This window comes from Mauremys mutica, chromosome 5, assembly GCF_020497125.1.
Source record: "Mauremys mutica isolate MM-2020 ecotype Southern chromosome 5, ASM2049712v1, whole genome shotgun sequence".
Classification (NCBI taxonomy): Eukaryota; Metazoa; Chordata; order Testudines; family Geoemydidae; genus Mauremys; species Mauremys mutica.
The window spans coordinates 133,300,276-133,327,722 of NC_059076.1; the positions used below are offsets into that span (position 1 = coordinate 133,300,276).

The window sequence follows — 27,447 nt, forward strand, 5'->3', positions numbered from 1 at the left end:
GAAAAAGATTAAGTAAGACACTTACACTTCCATGACAATGTGGAGGAAAAAACTTTTCAGAATGTCAACTTGATAGTCAGGAGTTAATGGAGGCTCCTGTAAGCCTAACAGACAAAGAGACTATAAAACAGAAATAGAAATGCTGTTCTTTGGTCCCATCTGCTAAAAATTACTGTCCAACCATGTGATTCTATTGATTTGCCTGCACTATATCAAATTTTAATCATCATAAACCATAGACTAATACAGGTCAGCCCCCAACAAGATGACTTTGATTATTTTGGACATCCCTGGCCTTTAAGTTTATATGGGAGGATAGATCCATGTAGGGCTTCATAAAATCCTTCTTTAAATTAATTCATATTCATGCAAAGTGTGTAGGACACTCTGTCTTTTGGAAGGACTGTGTTTTAGTGGGAAGCGATGCAGCACCAAATTTAAAACAGCTAAAAATAAAAGTGCTACACATGGTAAGATTAACAATTATTGAAATAAAATTTCAAGACAGAATAATGTAGCTGATTTTGGCTCACTGGTCTTTGAATGGAAAGTTTAAGTCAAATTTAACCCTTCAGGCTCAGAATTTCTTGAGGCTCATGGTACCAGCAGGAACTTTTGACCCCCAACATCTAAGGACTTAATTCCATTTGCAATGAATAGCTCACTTATGTGTACATACTATGCATTCCTTCTACTGATGCAGAAGAGAGTTTTCAGATCTATTATAACCCCCATCTAATATTTCATATTGTGTCCTCAGTGGAAATCATTTTAGGTCAAAAAAACCTGACACTATTCAGATACAGCACATCATCACCGTTCTTGATTTTTTTGGCAACATCCTTGATTTTTCCATTGAAAAATGTTCCAGCCCATACTCACTGGAGCAATGTTCCTCATCAAGATGCTAAAATAAAAGTACAGAGACCTTCTTTCTGTTAAAAACACTGAGAATTACATCGTCTGAAACTTTATTTCTTTTTCACAAAGACTCGCTGTGTCCTCCATCAGATCAATGACAAGATTGTTGCACTCAATCTATTAATTTATTTATCCTCTCTAAATGACAATAGCTATGGACAAACTACCATAGTGCAGTGTAGTGATGAGTTTGTGAATTTTGATTATGGGTCAGTTGCCATTTCAATTATGCCATTTCCCGTTCTTCAAAGAAGTTTATAACATGACTCTCTGAACATCAGGTTCCAACTTTGATACTTTATGCACGTTATAAATCCAGTTGCAATTCTCCCTCATACTCCAGCATTACTATGAGCTCAGCTGTTCTTTTCTAGAGCAGCAGCCTTTTGTCACCCCCCACCCCCTCCAAAAGATCTGTTTATATACTCAATTTTGTTGTTGATGTTGTTTTAAAATGGAGGTTACTATTTAGGTAAGAATATAAGAATGGCCATAGTGGGTCAGAACAATGATCCATCCAGGCCAGTATCCTGTCCTCCAACGGTGGCCAATGCCAGATGCTTCAAATGGAATGAACAGAACAGGACAATTATCAAGTGGTTCACCCCTTTCATCAAGCCCCAGCATCTGGCAATCAGAGCCTTGGGGACACCCAGCGCATGGGATTGCATCCCTGACCATCTTGGCTAATAGCCATTGGTGGACCTATCCTCCATGAACTTATCTAATTATTTTCTGAACCCAGTTATTATTTGTGGCCTTCAATCCTTGACGGGACCACTTCAGGATCTGGGGCAAAAAAAATAAAATCAGTACTTGGTCCTGCTAGCAAAGGCAGGGAGCTGGACTCAATGACATTTCAGGGTCCCTTCCAGCTCTATGAGATAGGTTTATCTCCATATATTTTTGGGGGGAGGGATAGCTCAGTGGTTTGAGCACTTGGCCTGCCAAATCCAGGGTTGTGAGTTCATTGAGGGGGGCATTTAGGAATCTGGGGGAAAAAATCTGTCTGTGAATTGGTCCTGCTTTGAGCCAGGGGTTGGACTAGATGACCTCCTGAGGTCCTTTCCAACCCTGACATTCTATGATTCTATGAATATCCCCAGGCAATGAGTTCCACAGATAGACTATGCACTCTGTGAAGAAGTACTTCCTTATATTTGTTTTGAACCTGCTGCCTATTAATTTCATTGGGTATCTGTTTTTCTTTTGCTACTTCTATTGGGAGCTAAGAAAAATTGTAATTGCTTATAGAGCAGCCTTTTCACCTCTAGGTTTATGGTTCAAATCCAGCACTGGTAGTGCCTGAAAGATATTATTGTACAGTGCCTGTTCCACATCACATGACATTGGTGACTTCTCTGTAGTTCAAAGTGGACATGTGACCACATCAGAAACCCAATCGTTGTCACTAATTGACATCTTATTGACTAGCAGGGAGGCCAGACTGAATATGAGTGGAGACTGACCTATCCTTTCCCATCTCTATTCATAGTATTTCCAAGTCCTGGTTGAGAGACGTGTGGGCTGCACATTTCATGAGCATTACACTCACTTTCAAAAATACCGTTCAGAAATAAAGAATTATGCTATTTACTAGTTGTAACGTAAAACCTTCCAATTATTTAAGTTGGAAAAGGAGCTGCTGAATGTACATTGTGTTACATTCCTTTACTTCTGTCATTAACATATGCACTGTGGGACAGATTCTGATTCTTATTACAAAGATATAAACCCAGAATAAGTCCACTGCTTTACATCTGTGTAACTAAAATTAGACTGTGGCCCTATAACCTTGCATTTTCATAGCTATTAGTGACCTTGTCACATTGCAGATAATTCTGTTCTTGAGAATGAATTGGCTATTGGTTCTGATTGCCCAGGAAATCTACCTGCTTTGGACAAATTACTGTGAAATGCATTATGAAAAATATCATTGTATGACTGAAACTTCAGAGACCTAACAGTTAACCAGAAAGACTAGTACTCAATAGAGAATAATAAAACATCAATTAATTAGCATTAATATAATGCTTCACATCTAACTAAGCACTGAATAAATATTAGCTAATTAATCATCTAAACACCTTTTTGAGGGCAGGTATTATTATTTATCATTATCCTTATGCTACAAATGAGGGAACCTAAACACAGAGGTTAAATGACTTTTCCAAGGTCAGACTTTGACCTGATGATAGAACTCAGGAGTTTAGTGGCTTTCAATCGTGAGAAGAAAAAAATTCAAAAGCACCAAAGTGACTTATGAGCTGAAGTTCCATTTAAAAAAATCACCAAGGGCTTGTCTACACAGTGCAGCAATGTGCACCAGAAAAGGGGTAATTCTGTGTAGACAAAGCCTTAGTACTTAGGAGTCCACACCCCAGTGACTTTTCATAAAACTTAGGTTCCTAAGTGTCTAAGTCACTGAAAATGGGATCTTCCAAGGGCCAATGTTTCAAAGGTGTTTAGGTGTCTAAAGATTCAAATAAGTGCCTGGTGGGGTTTTCAGAAGTATTTACACAGGTTGGCACCTAACGCCCATAAAATGAAAATACATTCTGTAAAACAGTTTAGAAAAGTGTACACGTGTTGAAGTAGGGCATACATTTTGGACACCTGGCAAGTATTTCCCCTTGATTAGTGTTATTTAATGTTAGATTTTGGTACTCCCACATTTTAGCAAAATATTAATTTCTCATTAGGTAAAGCTATTTATAGTTAGTAAGATGATCTCTCAGATCCAGGTAAAGAAGGTAGTGGGAAGCCATTTGGAGGTTACTATTCCCGAATGCAGCAAAGTGTTGACCCTGCTCCCCCATAAAAGGAGCGAGGGGGACAGAAATAGTCAACACAGGCCTTAATGCAGGATTTTATAGTGTATGTTGCAGAAGATCTTTGAAGAAAGGTAATGTATAGACGTCCAGTTCTTGCAACATATATCTTAGAAAAGTACTGGAATACACATGAAGTAAATTATCCCTCCCCTTTGGCTGGCCAAACATCTACCAAAATGTCACACTTACACAAGTACATATTGTTCTGATCCTGCATGTACCCAATACACCCATTAAATTCAATAGGATGTGTAAGGAATGAAGAATCAGGCTCCAGAGTCACAGGCTGAGACTGTAGTGATGCTACTGTGTGTGGATTCCTGGTGCCAACTTCCTCTCTGACATAAGTAGGCACAAGTCCAGTGACTTCACTGGAGCTGTGCCTGGCTACACCAATGGTGACATTGGCCCTCTGCCTGTGAGAGAATCTTTAGCTCCTTAATCATGAAAATATCATCTTTAAATCACATTTTGTAAGTGTGATGGGAAGCACTGTAATCTATTTTTTATTTGCAAAATAAGTGACACAAGCAACCACAGAAGCTTGGCTGCTATGACATGCCTTATGCATCTCTAAATAAAAATGATGAGAACATTTTAGCTGAATATACTACTGTATATGGGCAGTAAACCATGATTTCAAATTGACATGTTCTCTTGGAGCATATTTTCCTATGACTCTACACACCTGTAGTTCAGAATTCTACCTACCCTTCAAGAAGGAAGTATCTATAACATGAGCTTGTTTGTTGGGTTTTTTTTACCCTGCAGAGCGGAAAATCAGGTGGAAATTTCAGACTCAAGCAATGTCTAAAAGCTAAGGAGCAGATCCTCATCTGGTGTAAAAAAAGTGTCACAGCTCTATTGATCTGCCCCAATAGTCTAGAAAAATGGGTAGTGCGGGCATGAAGAAATCCTTTTCTGAGTTACTGGAGTGTAGAACAGTACACTAAAATACAGGCTCAGATTTCTGTTGAAAAATGCGTGTCTAAAGTTACCTCCCAAATTTAAGTGACACATTAGGCTCTCAAACCCATATTTAGGCACCCAACTTGAGCAGCTTCTTTTTGAAAACACTGGCCTTTAACTGCTATTTTTTTTCACTTTCAGTTTCCATCTCTTAAAAATCCACCTGTCTGTTTTAAAGTTTCATGCTTTTGTAACCCACAGATCTCCTGGGTGTGGTGTTCTGTCCCTCTCTCTCTCTCGTCTCCCCCCTCACTGCCACTAGATGAGACAGAACAGCACACCCAGGAGATATGTTGGTTACAAAAGCATGAAACTTTAAAACAGACAGGTGGATATATATAGATAGATAGATAGATAGATAGAGGCTCATGCATTAAGCTCCAGAGGTCCCAGGTTCTACCCCACCTGCTGACAACTGGGGTCTGTCGGTCACACTTTAACAATGCAGTTAGACCCATGTCTGAGGAATTGTAATTGAGGCTGCTATAATACTAAAACATATAAGGCTACTGTTCAGTTTGCTACTTACTATGGTATTTCATCCCATTGTCATTAAGAGTGCAATACAACATAGTAAGCCAGGTTCACAAAAGCAGCATTGTACAAAAATGAATGGTGTAATATGATCATAGATTCAGACTCATAACACAGTTGTAATGTTTGCAGAATTAAAATGAAAGTACCTAGAGGCTATTTCCTTTTTCACTGCTACTGCACCAGTCACCAGATAGCAATAATATACATGTTTATCTTAATGAGAAGCACCCAACCCTGCAAGGTGCTGAGTTCCCTCTTCTCCCATTGCAGATGCTAGTACTCAGCACATTGTAGTAGGCACCCAGCACTTTCTAGAATCAAGCCCCAAGTTTTTAAACAATAAGTATCAGTTCCTGATCTCTGTTAGATGGGTAACTTTAGATTTAAACCAACCAATGTAAGTGAGATCAGAATCTGTCCCTGCAGTTTTTAAGAAACAAAATCTTTCCGAATTATAACCCAATATTCCTGCACTATCCAAGAATTAATTTTAATTAAAATGCATGTACCATGAATTGTTATAAAAGATGTTACTATCAGTTGCACAGTCTTCAAAACAGGGCTAGTAAAGAGGAGTTAATAATCCCATATAATATCAAACACTATAACCACTAAACAGTGTTTGTATTTTCAAGAAATGAAATTTAGTAATAGTTCTTAATCTGTCATGGAGAGCAAACTTGGCTAAACAAACATGTTTGACTAGTTAAAAGTTGTTCAATAGGCATCCATGTTCCTGACCATTATGTTTTGTTTGAATTATAACGTGAAAGAGGCAGTTTCAGGAACAAAATAATTGCAGTACTATCCTTGAAACCAGTTAGTTTGCTAACATTGCAAAGTGTCTATATAGAGAGAAGAGTAACATAGAGAAATCCAATTTGTGTGTGTGTGTGTACTAATACAAAACAATATACTTTCATACACACTATATAATATATAATACACACACACAGGGTGGGGGAGATGGACAGTTTTAGACTATTACCCATTTTATGATGCTTTCACTATTTTAGCTAGACAGTCTAATAATAATCTAGTGTGCTCTCTAAGCAATCAGAGTCAGATACAACACACTGAAGCATCTATTTGGCTTCCTGCCTGGTATAAAAGACAGCCTACTATACTGCACTGCTGGTGAAGTTTAACTGAAATCTGCTTGCTGTTACTCAAGTTACTATTGACAAGACACAGGAAATTCTTCATAACACATGTTCAGCTGGTTTAATCTTACAGTAAAGCACAGGGCTGTCCCTGCCTGTCATTTTTACAAATCAGTAGATTTCTAAATAACCATCACAAGTAAACCTCAAATTGCTTAAATCCTACAGGAAAAGCCTGCAACATTTCAGCTAATTTATCATTTTCCTTGACCCTCACAAGACAATGCACTCTAATGCCGTCAACAGCATAACTTACCTCAACTAACTTGTTGGCATGTTCACGGAAAACTTGAGCGTATTCCTTCACTTCTTTCTCGTTACCACTCTTTGCAGCCTCAATAAGAACAAGTAATGGAACATTGGTCTCCAGGAATGAGTCAGATATATGATCCATCACTGCCTTCCGTAGCTGTATTAAAAGAAAGTGGAGCAGTAAGTAACTGAAGACTTATCAATACACATTTCCAGCATATTGATCAGTGAGTTATAGTTGAGTACATTTGTCATAGCTCAATGTTGTACAACTTTTTTTATTATATTTATGGATTTGTAGCATTTTTTTTGATTTGTAGGAATTTTTGGTAGCACTTAAATGTCCATAAGTAAAGGCTTGGTCCTGCAATCCTCACTCAAGCAATTCAAATGACTTTCATGGGACTACCCAGCTGGGCAAGCATTACACACATAGGTGATTGCAAGTCTATAGCAGCTGGTAGGTGCCCAACACTTTTAAATGTCAGGTCAGGTCATTTAGGAGCCTGAACGTAGATTTAGGAGCCTAACTTTAGGCAATAATTTTTTTAAATATTGGCCAGTGTGTTTCCATACCTCATGTAAAATCTGTACTCAGTATTATACTTAGCACATGCATGGTGTCTCATTTTCATTAGCAAATCTCTAGTATGAACAATCTGAAAACTTCTCCATGCATTTCATAGGCAGGATTAACAAGTGTATAGAAAATGTATTCTTAATGAAAAAAACACAAGCCATTAAAGATTAAACACCTGTTCTTTCTTTAAAAAAATACCCAGAAGTTTGAAAAAAAACCAGCTCACTACTTTAAGAGTGATGGCACAAACTTGCCCTCTGCCATTCTGCAAAGTACTAATCAATGTCAGACTTCCCTAGTATCTGTAAAATGCACAAAAATGTGATTAAAATCTTAAATAATTTTTCAAGGAGATGTCACTGCTCTATGATAGTTTGGATAGAAGGCATATTTTAGCATATTTCCTTAAGCTTTTGGGTATAATTGTTATCAAAAATGAAAAATTGCAAACTCAAAGCCACCAGGCTAGGAGCCATCTAGCCTGGAGGTCCAACCAGACGTTAGTCTATTTAAGTCATACATCTTGTAGCTAGACTGAAGGTCAATTAAGGTAATCATTCAATTTTGTAATCCACACAAGAAAGCTTTAACTAGCTGAGGTCCTATCAATGCTCAAAATTGCACAGACAATTACTATATTGTTAGCTGCAATAAAAAGAGGATTCAAGACCCCCATGGAGTTCAGCTGCATTGACTGTGTGCGGTTTTTCTTCAAAGGGGAAAGATAAACCAAAATATTGCTGGTGACCACTCCATCCATTACCTAGTATGGAAAACGCAAGCGCCATTAACAAAGCCGAATGGTTTGAAAGGCAATGTAATATTTCCTTTGCTAAAATGACGACAATTAAAATAACACAACCATGATTAGTAATAGATGAATAAAAATAAGATATTATATTGCCCTGCCAAGTTGATTAACATGCTTCAATATAATTATAAACCAAGGGTAGGCAACTTATGGCAAGCTGATTTTCAGCGGCACTCTCACTGCCCGGATCCTGGCCACTGGTCCGTGGGGCTCTGCATTTTAATATAATTTTAAATGAAGCTTTTTAAACATTTTTAAAACCTTATTTACTTTACATACAACAATAGTTTATTTATATATTATAGACTTATAGACAGAGACCTTCTAAAAATGTTAAAATGTATGACTGGCACGCGAAACCTTAAATTAGAGTGAATAAATGAAGACTCGGCACAGCACTTCTGAAAGGTTGCCGACCCCTGTTATAAACAAAATAAAAACTTGACAGCTATGACCACTGCCTATGATGTGGACCAATACTGTCTCATATTTCCTTGTTCTCCCCTGTCTGTCTGTGCCCATCTGTTGTCTTATATTTATATTGTAAGTTCTTTGGGGCAGAGACTGACTTGTTCTGTGCTTGTACAGTGCCTAGCACAGTGGGGTTCTGGTTCCTGATTGGGGCACCTATGTACTACAGTAGTAAATAATTAAAATAAAATAAATGCATACACAATAGAATATTAAAACATTGAAAATTTAATATAAAATAACACATGAAAGGGCAGGTGATACTCCATAGTATCACAAAACCTAAGGTGCATTATGAGGCTGACAAGTCTTCAGTCACTATTAGATTTTTTTAAAGGTATTTAGGTGCTTAAAGAAGCAGATAGGAGCCTAGTGGGATTTCCAAAAGCACCTAGTTGCCTAACTCTCATTGATTTAAATGGGGGTATTCATTGCCTTATAATGTTAAGTTAAGATAAGCTCTTTGAGTCGAACACAGAGAAGATTAGGGTGACTTGATTACAATCTATAAATAGGTATATGGGGAACAAATACGTAATAATGGGCCCTTCAGTCTAGCCAGGAAAGGTATAACATGATCCAATGGCTGGAAACTGAAGGTCAATAAATTCAGCTAGAAATAAGGTGCGAGTAATTAACCATTGGAACAATTTACCAAGGGTTATGACAGATTCTCCATCACTGATCATTTTAAATTCAAAATTGGATATTTTTTTCCTTTAAGAGATCTGCTCTAGGAGTTATTTGTGGGAGTTCCCTGGCCTGTGTTATACAGGAGGTCAGACTACATGATCACTATGGTCCCTTTTGGCCTTGGAATCTAAGATATGAACAATACCATTTTTACTCTGGCCAATGCAGTATTATATTTCTGACTATGTCATGATGCTCTCCTACCACATTAACATTAAATCTGTAAGAATATCTAAAAATACACCATTGATTTTCATTGGTAAGTATCAAGTATCTCTACTCTTAAAACACACATTAGATATCAATGAAAAAGGAGATCATCAGATAACTGCAATTTGGACCTTACCACTGTAAATACAGAATTTATTTATACAGAATTTATAGAGTAATGAACATCTAACTTATGATTAGAGCTGGATACTAGGGTCCTGAAACTGAACTGTGTTAGCATTTTGCATCATGGCTGATTTGATAAATATCAATTTAGTAAATCCTCATTTAGTTTATGTACTATTATTCATAGATGTCAGTAGCATATTTCTGAACCCTTATGTAGAGAGTCATTGTAGTCTCTTTACAAATTGATTATCTGAATTTTTGGATGCCCTTGCATGGAAGTTGAAAGGTACAGATAACAGGTTTTATATATTCAAGAAACCACAAGTTTAACTATCCATCAGCACAGGCTAAAAGGAATGACTCGACAAAATCATTTGTTAAATGTGACAGAGTATGAACATAAGGCATTCTTCCAACAGCTTAAACAGGTGCATGACAAGGTAATATTAATGGCACAAGACAAGACATTTAAAGGTATTAGCTCAGCACTACCAGTCTATTGGATCCAAATAGGGCTATTTATCAATGTAAATAACTGCTGGAAAAGCTAATCTTGTATCTTCCTCTAGGTCTTGCAGGAAAGTCCAGCCAAAGTGATGGTTCATGAATTAAGAGTATTTAAAGTTTTGCCTGGATGCCATTCTTTCAAAGGGAAATGCAAAAGACTTGTATTTAAATGGTCATATAAACAGTGATAGCATAAGGAGAGATTAATCTATAGGAAATTACTACAAAAGATGGACAGCTCATCTGATCTTGTGATCATCTACAGATGAGCTACTTGCTTCTACAATTCCTTAAGAGCTTTCCTGATGCAGATGCAAACACTGTACTGTATATTGCCATTTAGAAGCTATGGCTTATATTAAATTCTCCCTCCTTGTAGTTTAAAATCAAGGGTGGCTTCAAAATGAGCATGGTTTCTATTAATTACAGGGTAAAGTTCTACTTACTAATAGAGGGTGGCATCTCAATGAAAATCATTGTTATTAAATTGAGTATGTTAAATGCAAAGTTAATCAAATTAAATCCAAAAAAGTTGATGTGTCAGCCAAGCACAGAGATGTGACGTGTAAACAAAGCATGCAAATATTCTTTTTAAATCATGAACAGTCTACCACAAGGCACATTTTATTCCCCACCTAATACAATCAATGAAGTCAGTTTATGGTGCACAGGGTAAATTACTGTTGTTCATAGCTGAGGGTTCTCCCATTCTAAGCACTAGTGAGGTCTACTTTATCATTGTTGAGTCACAGCTCTAATTGCACATTCCAGAATGATGCTTTTCATTGCTGTATAACAATTTTAGAACCAAATGTCTCTGTGCTGCTTACAGTCATATAGAGAATTAAATGTCTAATCCTGACACTAGAAGGTAATGCCACAGCAGGAGATTAATGGCTCTAACAGATTGTTAAATTTTATAAAGACTGGCAGTATAAAGCTGTCTGTAAAAAAAGTTTACTAACCCTTTGTTCGTAAGTATATCACACAGCCAATAGCATTGAATTCACCACTTTCTACTTAACCCCACAATATATACTGAACCCAGCTCCAACCACATGGATTGTTCGTGTTCTGCAGCAGCAATCAGGTATAGATTAATTGGCACAGACAGAAACAAATATTTCAACTGCAGTTCTAGTGAATGAAGTCTCCAGAAATGTTATGAAGAACTGAGTTTTCACGTACAATACAGTGACCATCAGAAGCTCCTGTAATATTTCATATCAGGAATTTAATAATTTGCATTAGAAATTTTGAACTATGGTCACAGAAGAGGAGTGTGTGAAATGTGAACCGCAGGTCTGCCCTAGTGCTCTCTCATCTTTCTTTGCTGGCTCAGTTTTCTGAAGCTCCGGAGTTAAAGTGGGCCAGGCCGGGCCGGGCCGGTACAACATACCGGTAAGAAGCCAGTACCAGCCCATACGCAGCAACGTTAAAGCGCTGCCATGGCAGCACTTTAAAGAGTGTCCTTTGTGGCGGCACCACTTTAATGTCGCTGTCCCTTTTGCCACCTTTTAAATCGCTGCCAGAGACCCAGGCGGCGCAGGCCAGGCAGCGCGAATGGGCTCGCTAGGGAAGACTGAACCCCAGCCCTTCCGCCCAAGGCCCCACCACTTCCACCTGAGGCCCTGCCCCTTCCGGGGGGCCCATACAGGCAAGAATTTTATATTACTTTCACCCCTGCTGAAGCTCCAAGATGACCTGCAGCATAGATCCATGGCAGGATTCCTTTCTTTTCTAGTGACCATTCCAGTAACTTGAGTGGTGATGCAGATTTTCATATGCTCCTGCAGAGCTCTCATCCACTACCCATGTATTAAGACTCAGTATAGCTGTCATTCAGATTTTTTTTTTACCCCGAAGATTAGGAGAGCATTAGAAAACATACAAACAAAAGACCCTGAGAGCAGCTAACCCCACACACGATAGTTCCTGACAAAATGTTGGGTAATTACACTGTCTTCAGAATAGTTATTTTGTGAACTCAGTTGTCAATGCATTCATCTTGTGCCCACAGTAGCTTAAGTGGGATGAAGGTTCAACGTTTAAAGCCTGGCCTCTGCTCTTAGACTTTCACTGCAGATTTCCAAGATCGACCATAAGAGATGCACTTGAGGATTTGAGCATCAAGGGAAAGAGTTCCCAGAAGAATGTTACTACAAATAAATCTGATAATTCATTTAATTGTGTGTTTGAGTGTGGGACCTTTTCTCTTCCCTAAAAATGATTAGTGATGACAAGGGAAAAGTCTGGGGCTGATATTACTGATGGAAAGCAACTGCAAATAGTGATTTTTGTCCCCCATAACAATTTGAAGGAGGACAGGAAGAGGAAGTCTTCTCCAGCAGTAAGACTACTAAGGGTACAAATTCCAAAAACATCTTAAGTAACTTAAGAGCACAAGGCCCTGATCTTTCAAGATATTTAGGCATTGCTCCACTCAGCATTGCAACGCCTGACTTTGGAGACCAAGTCTCATTTTTAAAAAGTGCCTAAGGTACTTAAGGTCCAGATCCTCATAGATATGTAAGTGCCTAACTCCCACTGATTGTAATGGGAGTTAGGCACCGAAATACCTTTGAGGATCTGGGCCTTAGGGGCCTAAATCCTAGGGACCAAGAAACCTAAGTTTCTTAGGTGCTTTTGAAAATGTGAAAAAGGCAGAGGAGCAAGTATTATAAGCTCTTCGGGGCAGAAACAGATTCCCGTTATAGGTCTATAGAGTGGATAGAACATTGTGGCCCCAACTCTGTATAGAGTCCCTCGGCACTATCACAGTACAAATAATAATAAATGACAATAATAAGGGAACAAAGAGGGCAGCAAGAAGAAGGGAATAGGCAGTGTGCTGAGTACAGGGCCGGATTTTCAATTAGGCACAATAGGCATGTGCCTAGGGGAACTGATGTTCTATGGGTGCCTTATCTCTCTAAACTGTATGCAACCCAAGGGTCAGCTGTAGGCGGGAAGGGGGGTGGGCTGAAGATGCTGTGCCTAGGGGCGCGCAAGGTGTAAATCCTGCCCTGGGCTGAGTACAGGGGAGATGGTGGGGAAAAAAAGTAGAGCTAAAATGTAGGCAAAATTGACCAATGTTTTGAACAGAAGACTGGGAGTTTGAAATTGCTGAAGAAGGTCACAGAGTTTGGTGTACTTTGTGAAGAGGAGTGACAGGGTCCAAGTGATGAAGGATGATTTTTTAACATTTGCACTTGGGGTGTTACGGAGAGGGAGAGGTACAAAGATGGGAGGCCAGAAAGGAGCAAGTTACAGCAGTCAAGGTAACAAATCATGACTAAGGCATGAGCCAGAGTTTTAGAAGTAGAGACAGTGCGGAAAGGAGGGACTTAAAGGTGCCACAGAGGAAGAAGTGATCAGATTTTTACTAAAGGCTTGGGGGGGGGCGGGCATGCAGGGGCAAGGACAATAAAGTGTCAAAAAATGACAGCGCAAATGCAAGCCTGAGTGACACAGACAGAACAGCTGTCACTGGAGCAGGAGAAAGGTGAGTCAAAGAGAACGGTAATGGAGGAAGGATACGAAGTTCAGGGGGTAATCATTCCATTTCACTGACAGCTACAAGTCATGAAATGCTGTAATTCCAATGGCAAAATGATGCAACATATATGGATCGAGTATACTGCACTGCAAGGCTATATATATTTTATAACTGTAATAGTCACAAAGGATATAAAAATTAGGGGCCAATATTAAAACTGGCTAATTGTCTTCAGTGGCTAAACAGTCTGTGGTTACACACCCTAGTATTTGGATCACTGTGGTATTTCCCATAGTAAGTATATGCAAACATAAGGGAGTGCTGTAGATCGGTGATTCCTAAAATTTTGGGCCACTGACCAGATCACTTGCAGGGTGGTTTGTGGACAGCTGACTGGTCACCTGGTGCTCAGCTTCCTTCTTGTTTCCCACTGATAAAGTACATCAACATAAGCTAAAAATACAAGTACTTTTCTATCACTTTTCCTGTCAGCAACTTCTGCACATTGCTGTGAGGAAGTTACTTGCTCATGAAAGGGAAAGGAACATCGATCACAAATGGTAAGAGCATGGTCCATGAAATACTCTCTGTTAAGGCATGCTCCAATATCGCCATCTCATAGTGTGTTTTCTTGAGGGGTTTCAGTTTCTTTTGACTGACCCTCCTTAGTTTGCTCTCAGTCAGGTCAGTGCTCAGACCCTCATCTCCAATTATGTCTGTCAGCCCTTCACTTTTGGGGCTTGAAGTTTCCTTCCATCACCTAGCTGGTTTCTCAAAGGGAGCCTGATGTGAGGCTGTCACCTCTTTGTTTCCCCAGACCTTTCTGCTTCCCTTTCCTTCTCTATACTCTCCCCTTTAAGGCAGACTTTGTTTCCTCTATTGGTTGCTGCTGTGGGTGCCTGCCTCAATGATCGGCAGCTGTGGCAGTTGCATGAGTTATGGTCAAGCTGCTTGTTTGTAAGGCGGAGAGACTCTGCTCCTACTCCAACCCAGTCTATGTGCAGTCTGGGGGTTGTTGACCCTGTTAATATCCTCCCCTGCAAGGCCAAAGCCCAGCCTTGGCTGGCATAGGCCAGGTCCCTGGACTGAAAAATGGTATTGCTATGGAAACTTCCTGTTTGGTACTCTATCCAAAAGGCATATGGTTGTAATGACAGGTACCATCTCACGATCCTCAGATTTTACAACATTTAGCCAACCCAAGGGAGCATGAGCCTAGGAGATAGTACCACAGGCTCTCTATTGCCCATTTGGTAGCCAAGCATTCTATCACTGAGTATAGGTTCTTGCAGGGGACATTTCCAGCTGATATATACTATCAGATGGTCTTCTCCATTTACCTCTTGAGAAAGGATTGTCCCTAGTCCTACCACCAATGCATCTGTTTGTAGTATGGTCTCCTTTTCAAAGTTTGGGCTATACAGCACTGGATGTCCACAGAGTATGGCCTTGAGTTTTTGAAAAGCACTTCTGCAGGTGGGTGTCCACAGCACCTGTCTTGGGGAGGAATCACTAGTTAGGTCAGTTAATGGGGCTGGCGAAACAGGGTATAAATCAGTGGTAATACCCAGGTTAGCCTAGGAAGGCATGCACTCGCCTTTTGGTCATGGTGTCTTGTATGCCTGTGAGGCATGAACTTTATCCACCAATGGGTGGACTTGTCCTCCACCAGCTCTGGGTCCCAAGTAATGAGCTTCTTCCTTTCCTATTGCGCATTTAGCAGGGTTTGCTGTTAACCCAGCTTCTCTCAGGGATGGGAGTCCCAATCCTTGATATAGATAACTATGTCATCCAAGTATGCTACTGCATATTGACTATGCTGTTGGAGTAATTGGTCCATCCAACATTGAAAAGTGGCCACCGCCCTGTGTTCCAAATGGCATGGTCTTAAATTAAAATAGGCCTAGCAGTGCAGAAAAAAGCCATCTTGTCCTAGAAATCTGTTTTAATGGCAAAGTGGAGTCATCTTAGCAGCTGTAGTCCACAGCGATATGGCTTCCAGGTATCTGGTGGCACAGTCCATGACGACGAGTATATGCTGATGTCCAGAAGCACTTCTCTCTTTGGGTCCTATAAGGTCAATTCCAATTCTTTCAAAGGCAGTTTCCACCAACGGGAGCAGTATTAGTGGAACCCACAGGATTCTCTTAGGGATTGTTAATTGGCATTTGGGACACAAAGCACAGAAATTCTCGATTTCTTAAAAACCCCTGGCCAAAAGTATCAGGCAAGGAGCCTAGACTGGGTCTCGTCCTTCCCAAGATGTCTTGCATATTGTTGTGTGTACCAGATGCAGTAACTTGATGCGATATATATGAGGTACTAGCAATTGTGTCCGTATCTCTTGTGTCTGCTTGTCTTGGTCTATGTGATGTAACTATAACATTATCTATTGACTTTCCCCTGCATGTTGATTTTTTCTCACATTAAAAAGGATAGCATTAAACATTCAACATTTGCTACTCCTTGAAACTGCAGAAGCATGCTTCCTTCTAGTCTAAATATAGGAGGTTACTGGACTTAGTACAGGTAGCTGGGTTGGTGAACAGTGAGCTTTTAATGGAACTTAATGTATGGGGGAATAATATAAAAAACTATCATTCTTTGCATAACACTCTGAAAACACCTGCCTATATGTTCACAGCATCACACAATACAAATTTACTGTTTCAAGCCAATGACTGCTGTGAGTTTATAGAACAGTCCTGATCCTACTGAAAAGTCTAGATTAACTGTGGCTCCTTCACTCTTTGCCATGCAAAAATAATCTGGTATGAGTATTTAAGTTCCAGATCAAATTTTTCTTCATTTGATGGAAGTGTTACACACAACTACCTGTTATGGATATAGTTTTCTGAAATACGGCACCATATGTGCATCAGTAAACATTATGTGTAGAGTAAATTAAACTGAGCCTTATAATTAGGCAGTAAGGAAATTACTGCAGACCTGAAGGAGTAAATCAGCAGTATTAAAACACTCTCCATTTCCTCTGAAGCACTCTCGAGTGTCATAAAAATTCAATGTCACAGTGATAAATATCTAGAAGAAATACATTTTGAGATAGGCAACAAAAAGACATGGGAATTCAAGCCTTTTAAGCTCAAGTCCAAACCACAATTAAAATTAAGTTTAGGAACCAGCTCTTGCCTCTAATTTTGACATCAGATATTTAGATATTTATTTAAAGGACTGTTCATAGACTAAATATACTAATGGTTCTATTAAATAGTAGAAGACAAAAAGTGGTTCCAGAAATGTACACCTTGCCAGAAACCTACACCTTTCTGAGCCCAATCCTACAAAGTGCCTCTAGTTCACTGTATCTTCAGTGCTGGCAGTGATTTGAATGGAAGGTGAAAGGGCACAGCACTTCATTGTATTGTGCGCTCATTCCCTGTTCTGCGTAATTCAGCAACGTACCTAGATTTCTATCCAAGACTAATATATCTTTGTACCAGGCTTTAGATCAAATGATTTAATAAAAGTACACATATACACAAAAACAATAATAGTACATATGTACTAAACATTATACATGATATAAATATGCACTGCTGGCAAAAGCAAGTATCCCTCTGTGCTACCTAGTGATTTTATAGAAGCAACTTCCTGATTTCCACAACCAAGAGCAGTAGAGGAACTGCAGTTGAAGCAATGATGTATTAAGCCTCAAGAAGGAAACTGATGAGATTCTAATGAGGAAAGGCTGATGCTGCAAGTGGCCTTAGGTTCAAAGTCATATACAAGTTGACTCAGGGTGGGGTCACTTTCTGAAATGCTAACAGTTTGTCAGGAAGCATTCTGGTGTAGCAGGATGAAGCAATGTCACCAATCACACTGCAAATTCTCTGGGGGACAACTGAAACTTCATCTCTGGTAATACAATGCAACCTTCGAAAGAGAGGATCAAATGGCTAATCTATTCATCTACAAGCTGACTGTAACATGACTTTGCATCAACTTTGCCTCTGCAAAATAAGTTGCTAGCAAGTGCTCATCTAAGACTTAATTTAAAGCTGCAAGCTCTTCTGGATAGTCTACTATTACTTAGCAACTATATACAGCTTTGCAATCTTCAGAATTATTTTATAAACAATCTAATGAATCCTCACGAGGCCCCTGAATTGCATATTGTGGTATCTATGAAGCTCTCAGCTACTATCATGAAGGAAGCAATGTAGCCAGAGAGAGAGATTTGAGTCCATAGACTAAGAATATTATGTAAGCATCTATCCATGGTATAATTTGCATTATATGGGTTTAGATACCATAAAGCCTACTGCAACAGAATACATTTTCCGGGGTTAGGTGTCCCCTTTGTCTAGGGTGCCCAGATAGCAAGGGGGTGAGGGGTAATAGGTGCCTATATAAGAAAAAGCCTCAAATATCGGGACTGTTCCTATAAAATCGGGACATCTGGTCACCCTACCTTTGTCCAACAGCTTGGCCTAATGCTCATGTTTTTACTCCTAGAGACTCTAGTGTATACATGAATTTTGAATGGCTTTCAAAGTGCTGTAAAACACAATTTTTTTTCCAGAGTTCATAAGCAATGGTAATGCAACTTCCTCTCAATGGCACTGCCCCACATAAAGAGCATAAAATGATATGCTGTCTCCTGAGTGCTAAGACAAGCGATGTAACAAGAAAGGCCAAGGATAACCTGCAGAATGTTACCTAATTCCACGTACTGTAGTCCACACTAGAGAAAAAAGTTACATAGAATCCTGGACAGTTTCTGAGACCTGCAAAAATTGCTACAGATGGAGTTAAATCAAGGTTTCTTCAAAGATCCTTTTAGTAGGTTGATATAGGAAACCAATTGATAAGTGTGCCAATGATACATAGGGTTTTATTTATGAATTATATAAACTTACATATATACATATATAATGTGCTTCATGGTTTTCTACCATTCTAAAGACTTGAACCATCAAATGTATTTACTGAAATGAAAATGTTATCTTAGTGATTTTTGGATTTTTAACTTTACAATCCTGATTCCTATTCTTTTATACAACATCCTGTGAAATAAAGCTCTACAGAAAGTAAACTCTGTTTCACAAAAGACTGAGATTCTGAAATCTGTTTTCATGACTAGTCAGAACAAAACCCTCAACTTCTAAATTCTCCACAACAGAAAGCTCTGATTTGGTTGCCGTCGTATAGTGATCAAAACATTTCAATGACTGCAACTCAAAGAAACACTGGTGAATAGTGGCTGAACGAGATCAGCTGCTAAACTGGAGGAGAGTCTGGGACACAGAGACGGTGGCAGCAATGGCAGGAGGAGCAGAATTAACAGGTGGAACACCAGTGGTGGTGACAGCCGAACAGCTGGTACACTGCTAACTCTACTCCAACTGATCTATAGCCATGTCGGCCATCACTGTGCATTCAGTCTGCATGTAAGCCAAATTGTTCCCTGCTTATCTTTGTTCCAATGTTATTGCAGAGTCACAGTGTCTCAAAGATTCTGTGTACATGCTGTTACTGATTCGTTGCAATACTTAAGCTATAGAGTTAGTATTTTTTCTCAATAGAGAGAACATACAAACAAAATAACTGGCAATAGCAGGCTTCTCACTGCTGTGATCTTTCTTGTCGGCTGTGGCATTCTATGAAGGATGTTTCCAATTTTGGGGCTTTGGTTTGTTTTCTTTAGACAAACTTGTGTGAATAAAAAAGCAAAAAATCCTGCCAATCAGCACAACTTGTTATCAGACACAGAACTGTCTGCTTTTCCCAAACAACTGAAAACAAAGTAAGGGGCTGCAGGAACAGGGGCGGCTCTAGGAATCCGGCCACCCCAAGCATGGCGGCATGCCGCAGGGGGCGCGCTGCCGGTCGCCGGTCCCACAGCTCCGGGGGACCTCTTGCAGATGGTCCGCTGTGGAGGGTCCACTGGTCCTGCGGCTCCGGTGGAGCTTCCGCAGGCATGCCTGCGAGAGGTCCACCCAAGCCGCGGGACCAGCGGACCCTCCGCAGTCATGCCTGCGGGAGGTCCACCGGAGCCGCGGGACCAGCGTACCCTCCGCAGTCATGCCTGCGGGAGGTCCGCTGGTCCTGCAGTGCCGGTGGACCTCCCACAGGCATGACTGTGGAAGGTCCACCGGAGCCGCCTGCCGCCCTGCCTGCAAAATGCCACCCCAAGCGCGCGCTTGGCGCGCTGGGGTCTGGAGCCGGCCCTGTGCAGGAAGCAGTAAGGTGGTGTAGGACACTCGCTTCTAAGCACTTATTCAGTCTGACTCGGTTTGATATTATTCTGAGTCACAGCTGACATACAGATATAAAAATTAGATCTACGTAATATTTTTCAGATACCCAGAAGATTCAAAGTGATGATCATAAAAGGTGTTAGTCCTCCAAAAGAGGAAAACTGATACTGCTAGAAATTGTGAGATGGATTTTTGACACCAGAGTCCCCAACCACAACCATGTCAGCATGCCCATGCATTCCTTTATCTAACCAAATATAAACCTCTACGCGATCTGGAGTAGAGTGACCTGGGAAAAAGAAATCAGTCTGACTGCTGAAGCCTGGGAAGAGAGCCCTTTCTGCCAGAAGGAAGACAATCCCTCCCTTGCCCACAAATTCATTTTGTAGATCACTCAGTTCTAGGGCAACAACAATGAGCTGGGGAGTCTGATTGACAAGAACTTAAAGAGGCTCCTATGCTAAAAAGTGACTTGGTAGAAAGGGTATTATTCTGCTTAGAGTATGTGCAATGTGCCTCAGGTAGCAGAGGACCAAGATTCATCACCAAATTTGGTCCGCTGGTTGGATCATTAGCTTCCCTGGCCCAGGCCAGGTACTGATGGGGAGCATGACATGAACATTGAACCATGTCCCCGGATGGCATGATGAGGCTCCATGTTTGCTGTCCCTGAAAAATGTCTGCTTATAATGTGATTAATTCACAAGTAAAAAGATTGCAAACTGCCAGCCCTGAAGTCTCAAACTTGGTTCATTTCTTCTTGAACCTCATTGCCCATAATAAAGAATCTATTGGACAAATCCTGCCAACTCCACTGGGCAACCCCACATGTGCAGACACCCTGTCCTCAGTGACACCGGTGTAATATCATTGCTTAAGGGGAGTTGCATAGCTGCAACTGAGTGTAGATTAGCACACATTCTCTTGATGATGCAGAAGGAGAAATAGAATGCAGTGTAAGTCTCTTAGCTGTGGTCAATTTCCACTCTGATTATACACTCTTCAGTCCTGTCACTTTGTCTTCCTGTTCATTTCCATAGCACCTACTACATGTGTGCTTTGATTATAATGAGAAGGGCCTTGGGCCACTAGAGTAACTATAATAAGTAATAGACTCTTCAGGGCTAGCAGGAATAAAACCCAGTTAGAATGTTAGAGGTTTTGGTTCCAATTCTGCAAAAACTGACATACACTTAACTTTGTTCACATGATTAACTCCAACTTACTTCTGTGATTGAAGTTAGTAGAGATGATGCCGAATGCACACCAGGAGCAGTTGTATTGAGTAAGGAAGTGCCATTTTTACATAGTCCCATCTGAGACTGGAACCTGATTTCAGACATGAGCAATGCAAGTGACTGCTGGGGGCCCCACACAGAATAGCAACTCGTGTGTTGACCTTGTACATCACTCTAGCAGTGGGAACAGAGTGGGAAACAACACATGGTGCAAACCACAGTCTTGCAGCTTGAGGTCTCACAAATCAGGAGGCTGGACCTGCAGAGACGCAGTATTTTTCTGCTCTCAATAACTTTAGCAAAAGAGATAATGTTCGCTTTCCTACAGCATGGCTGATGATTCGTATTGCGGGGGGGAGACTATAACATTTTGTAAAACTGAATTTTTTTTTATTAGTAGTATTGCAATGCACATTAAGGCCAATGTTTTCAAACCTGGGTGTCAAAAGGGCAATAGCTAAATGAATGGCCTAATTTTCAAGGTGATGAGCACTAACATACATAAAAACTGTGGATGCCTAGCACCTCTGCAAGCAAGGCTACTTATACAGGTACCTAAATACAGACTCATGCTTATTTGCATAGTTTGGCCTGTTCGTATACAGCAATAGTCTGATTGGCCAGCCGATCCTTTCTGACAATGTCTCAACCATGGACCAACTCGGAGCTGGGATTTCATCACCCAAAAGAAGAGGAAGATTCTTCTATCCTTAATGTGAAATTGGTAAAACACCAAGGAAATTTAATTTAGGGGGGAAAATCCAACTCCCTCCTCCCCCACACAATTTACCATCCCCAGTTTCAGTGTTTTGCATCATATTTTTCTGTTACAAAATACATTGCCTAGCAGAATAAGGAAAAAAATAATATGGAAAAAGCAATAAGCACCTTTTCACTACTGTTTTTCCATCTTCTCCCTATCCATATGCCTTCTCCATTAAACAAGCATTTTAGGTGGGTTTCCTTTTTAAAATGTTAGAGGCTTTGGCTCCAGTCCTACAAACACTTACACATGTGCTTAACGTTATTCACATTAATAATTCCGTGTATTTCAATAGGACTACTCATTTGAGCAAAGATAAGCACATACGTCGGTGGCTGCATAAGAACATAGGAACGGCCCTACTGGGTCAGACTAAAGGTCCATCTAGCCCAGTATCCTGTCTTCTGACAGTGGCCAGAGCCAGGTGCCCCAGAAGGAATGAACAGAACAGGTAATCATCAAGTGATCCATCCCAAATCACTAATTCCCAGCTTTTGGCTGTAAAACTGGCTTTAGTGGTTCCAGAGGCAACTAAAGCTTTTCCCTCCTCCCCAACACAGAGAGCACTGGGTGATTCATCTAGCAGGTAATTCAGTTTCTCCATCGTTACTCAGCAGGTATTAAACCTGCAGCCACCATTAATTATAATGTAATAATAAATCGTAAACAGATCATGCATTTTTCTAATTCTACTAGTGTCAAAGACTGTCTGAACATGCAGAACAATAACTTTCTGGAAAATGAACCTGCATAAAGTACCTGTCTTCGTAGATCCCTTGTTTTTTTGGTCATCTTGTCAATGGCAATGTTCAGTGGGTCCCCTTTTTCTTTCCTCCCGGTCTATTAAAAAAAATATGTTTTTATGGTTAGGAAAAAATAGTTCAAAGATGCAAAAAATACAGTCTAAATATACAGGTTTTAAAATTCTGAATATGTATCAAAAGAAGCACTTCCAAAACCCACCTAAATATCTATGTATACATACAGTAAATCTATCTCTGTATTGTTTGCACCCATCACAGCACAAATCAAGGTTTCTTTTCAATATACATTATCAGCCACACTATTAAGGGGACACTGCTGAGTATAGCAGATTTTTGAACAATTCATAAAAGGATAAAAAAAAGGAGATTAATGTGACTCACTAGACAGTTCAGAACTTTTGCACTGATACATTATGTTCGCATACTATAGCACTTGCTGCCAAAAATGGCAAGACCTCTCACTATATAACAAATATTAAGAGTTTCTAATCTCTGTCCTGCCCGGCGGTGGGTATGTTAAACATGATAATAAGCAGCAAAACAGCTTGAGGAGAGAAGGAAAATGTTCCAAATGACTGTAACAAGAATTGTACTGGCAGACATTAGATATAGTATAAAGGAGACTTCCACATAAAACGCTCTCTCGTGCAGGAAGTCTCAAAGCAAAGATCCTCAATGAAGATTAAAAGGGGGAGGGGGAGAAAGGGAAAGTTTTCTGCAGCTTAGGGTAAAAAAACAAGCAAACAAAAAAAACCAACCTTTTTAAGGTTCCAAGGTACAAAAAAGTTTTAAGTGACTGTCAGCTGTATTATCTTTCTTTTTAAGAGAAGGCTGATTCTCTAAAGAGTTGCTAAATTTCTTATCACATTGAAATCCATTTGATAGGGTTGGTTTTGTTTTTTTTTATCAAGAATAACAAAGAACTCTTCAATCCTTTCTCCCATTTTCTTTTCCCACATCTGTTTTCAAATATCATATTTACAGTGATTCCCCACATACGATTAACCAGGATTTTGTACTTCCAACAGAGCCTAATGGCATATGTTTCTGGGATCTACTGAAAATTCACTTTCAAAAGGTTTTTTAAACCTACCCTTTCAATGATGATTTCTCTAAGACATATGACTATGCTATCAACTCTAAATGGTCATCTTCTCATCCTCTGCTTTAACCATTTAGCTGAGTCAATGTTTGACTTGTATTACTGTAATGTTAATTCTGATAAAAGGTCAATGCATTTATAATCAGTCAGGAATCTGTAAATCCTCTGCATCTCCTCTTTTCTCAGTCTAGAAATCCAAACATTACAGTAGCAAACTACAACCGGATTTCAAACAAAATACAACTTTATTCCTTAGGTTCAGAAAAAAAAATCAATGATAAACTGACTGAAGTGAATTGTACACACCCACACAAGAGAATAGGGACTATAAACCCCTTCAATATTTTACAACAGAATATATTTGTACAGCCTACTGGTGAGTTGGTATGACAAGTATGTCATCCTCCCTACCCCAAGTCATTAGTGTGTCAGACAAGTTAGTGGGCACCATGTTTGTAAGTGGTTAGCCTACAGTTTGTCAAGGTGAAATTTAACATTAAAAACAAATGGAAGAGATTTGGACTAATATGATATGTAGTCAAAACATATTTGAATTGTGGCAATGGAAAAAGGGATTGTCAAGTGTGCTAGTCTATATAATATATCAATACAATCAAGGCGCTAGTTTAAACTGAGACTATAAAGTCATACTCTCATAAAAAAAAATCCAGTAACTCTGTTACATATATTTTAACTGTTTGCAGTAAAGAGGCTTAGTGACATTAGTATTCAATGCCGCTTTCATTTCTCTGTTGAGAGACTCTATGTATGTAATGTATCAGAGGGGTAGCCGTGTAAGTCTGGATCTGTAAAAAATGACAAAGAGTCCTGTGGCACCTTATAGACTAACAGACGTATTGGAGCATAAGCATGCGTCTGATGAAGTGGGTATTCACCTACGAAAACTTACGCTCCAATACATCTGTTAGTCCATAAGGTGCCACGGGACTCTTTGCTGCTTTTTATGTATGTAATGTTATTTAAGGTCTCTCTTTCTCCTCTCTCTTCCAACCGGGTGAAGTTCTGATCCCAGAGCTGTGGCAAGAGGTAAAACTGTGTGAAATGTTTTAATCCATATATTGCCATCATAGAGATTATACCTCACGATTATGTAAAAAGAGCTGCCAATAAACAATGCAAGTTACTCTGCATATTAGCAAAATGATAATAATTAATATGCTAATCAACAGAATTTAAAGCCACTTCAGGATGAATTTTTTTAAATAGTCACATCATTACACAACAATTGACTAGCATTTCTGTACTAATTTGGTGCAGAGCAAATTTTTCTTGGGTCCTCCCTTGATTTCAGTGATGCAGAATTAAGCACTTCCATTTAGCACCCATTAAAAGGGATCATAAAGCTGCCCTGACCAGGCAGCTGGGAATTCTCCCAAAGTTCAACCCTCTCAGTGCAGGGGCCAAGCCAGGGCTGATGGGGGACAAGGATAGAGCTATCTCCAGCCATTCTAAGTGCCATTGCAAAGCACAATAATTTATAGCGGCAAACCTGAGCCTTGTCTAAATTATGCCATGGAATGAACCAACATCAAAAGTCCTGGGGGAGAACAGAGATGGGATACATCCATATTTTCCTCCCTTTCCCTCCCCTCATAACTGGGTCCTGTGCAAACAGAACTCTATTGCAGTTGAGGATCTAGCCTTTGCAATCCAGTTCTGAATGTCGCAAATGTAATTTCTTGGGAGACGGTCCTGATGTCTTACTCACGCTCAGGATAAGTCTGGGTGACATTCAGTCTAAGTGTACACCATCTTAATTTCAACACATTATTTTGATTGACCCAATATGCTTTGGAGGTAATGTCACTCCCTCCTGAACAATTCCTCTGTCATTGCTGTTTACATTTGTAAAAGGTTACAATGCCACCCTCAGTACACAGATTCAAACAGGAGAGCAAGAGAAACACCTTAAATAAATAGTATTATTGGCAAAAATGGCATGGCACGTGATGTTACATAGCATCCGGCAGCTCTGTCAAATGCCATATCTTGTTGGCTGAAAATATATATGTTATAAAAGTTTATTTATTATAGTCTTTAAAAACGCTTGTATCAAAATTGTTATGGGGCAGATCTTCTGCCTGGGTTCCTTGAAGGGAACTGGCTGACAAAGTGAAGCCCTACACGCAATATCAGGGCATTTCTCTGTTCCTCCCTTCCAATCCAGGGGTCAAGAAAAGAACCTCTGGCAGGTGTGGGAGGAAGGAATGTGGGGCACACACAGCCCCAGACATAGGAGGGAGAAGGAAATGGGAGGCCCATAGAGCCTCTGGCATGAGGAGGTAGAATGGAGTAACCCAGATACAGGGGAAGGTAGAGATACAGGGCACACACATCAGCTTCAGCTAGGTCAGTGATTCCAGCATCACAACTCAAGCTTAAATATTCATATATTATTTCTCTGTCGAGACATTTTCACAGTACCATCTCCATCAATTTTAGTCCCATCCAAATAGCCCAGGAGTCATTCCTCCCCTCATCCGATTTCTTTTCAGTCAACTGAGATGGGTCTTTTTCAATGGGCTCCTGACAAGTATCTATTAACAATTGTCTTCAACAAATTTTGGAAGAAGGGAAAGATTCCAGAGGATGGGAAAAGGACAAATATAATGCCTATCCATAAAAATGGGAAATAAGGACAACCCAGGAAATTACAGACCAGTCAGTTTAACTTCAGTACCCAGAAAAATAATGGAGCAAATAAATTAAACAATAGATTTGCAAACACCTAGAGAATAATAAGTTGATAAGTAACAGTCAGCATGGATTTGTGAAGAACAAATTGCATCAAACCAACCTAATAAGCTTTCTTTGACAGGGTAACAAGCCTTGTGAATAGCGGGGAAAGTGGTAGATGTGGTATATTTTGACTTTAGTAAGTCTTCTCACATGACATGACATTTATGACATTCTCATAAACAAACTAGGGAAATACAACCTAGATGGAGCTACTATAAGGTGGGAACAGTTATCAGTGGTTCACAGTCAAAATGGAAGGGCATATCAAGTGGAGACCTGCAGGGGTCAGTTCTGAATCCAGTTCTGTTCAATATCTTCATCAATGATTGATATAATGGCATAGAGAATAAACTTATAACGTTTGTGGACGATACTAAGATGGGAGGGGTTGCAAGTGCTTTGGAGGATAGGATTAAAATTCAAAATGACCTGGACAAACTGGAGAAATGGTCTAAAGTAAATAGGATGAAATTCAAGAAGGACAAATGCAAATGCAAAGTTCTCCGCTTAGGAATGAAAAATCAGTTGCACACATTCAAAATGGGAAATGACTGCCTAGGACGGAGTACTGTAGAAAGGGATCTGCAGGTCAGAGTGGATTGCACACTCAATATGAGTCAACAATGTAATACTTTTGCAAAAAAAGCAAACATGATTCTGGGATGTATTAGCAGGAGTTTTGTAAAGAAGACATGAGAAGTAATACTTCTGCTCTACTCCGCGCTGATTAGGCCTCAGTTGGAATATTAAAAGCAACAAAGAATCCTGTGGCACCTTATAGACTAACAGACGTTTTGCAGCATGAGCTTTCGTGGGTGAATACCCACTTCTTCAGATTCTTGCATCTGAAGAAGTGGGTATTCACCCACGAAAGCTCATGCTGCAAAACGTCTGTTAGTCTATAAGGTGCCACAGGATTCTTTGTTGCTTTTACAGATCCAGACTAACACGGCTACCCCTCTGATAGTTGGAATATTGTGTCCAGTTCTGGGCTCCACATTTCAGGAAAGATGTGGACAAATT

The 27,447-nt window shown here is 39.8% G+C and overlaps 1 protein-coding gene across 3 annotated transcripts in view; it reads right to left on the bottom strand.

Moving 5' to 3' along the window:
- CTNNA2 (catenin alpha 2) overlaps positions 1 to 27,447 on the bottom strand; it is a 765,838-nt gene that overhangs the window by 136,029 nt on the left and 602,362 nt on the right. For all 3 annotated transcript variants that reach the window (XM_045017825.1, XM_045017826.1, XM_045017827.1), the window contains exons 8-9: positions 22,558 to 22,638; positions 6,681 to 6,833 (exon numbers count right to left, since the gene is read on the bottom strand). In XM_045017825.1, the coding sequence (XP_044873760.1) occupies positions 6,681 to 6,833; positions 22,558 to 22,638 (234 nt within the window). The remainder of the gene's footprint in view (positions 1 to 6,680; positions 6,834 to 22,557; positions 22,639 to 27,447) is intronic.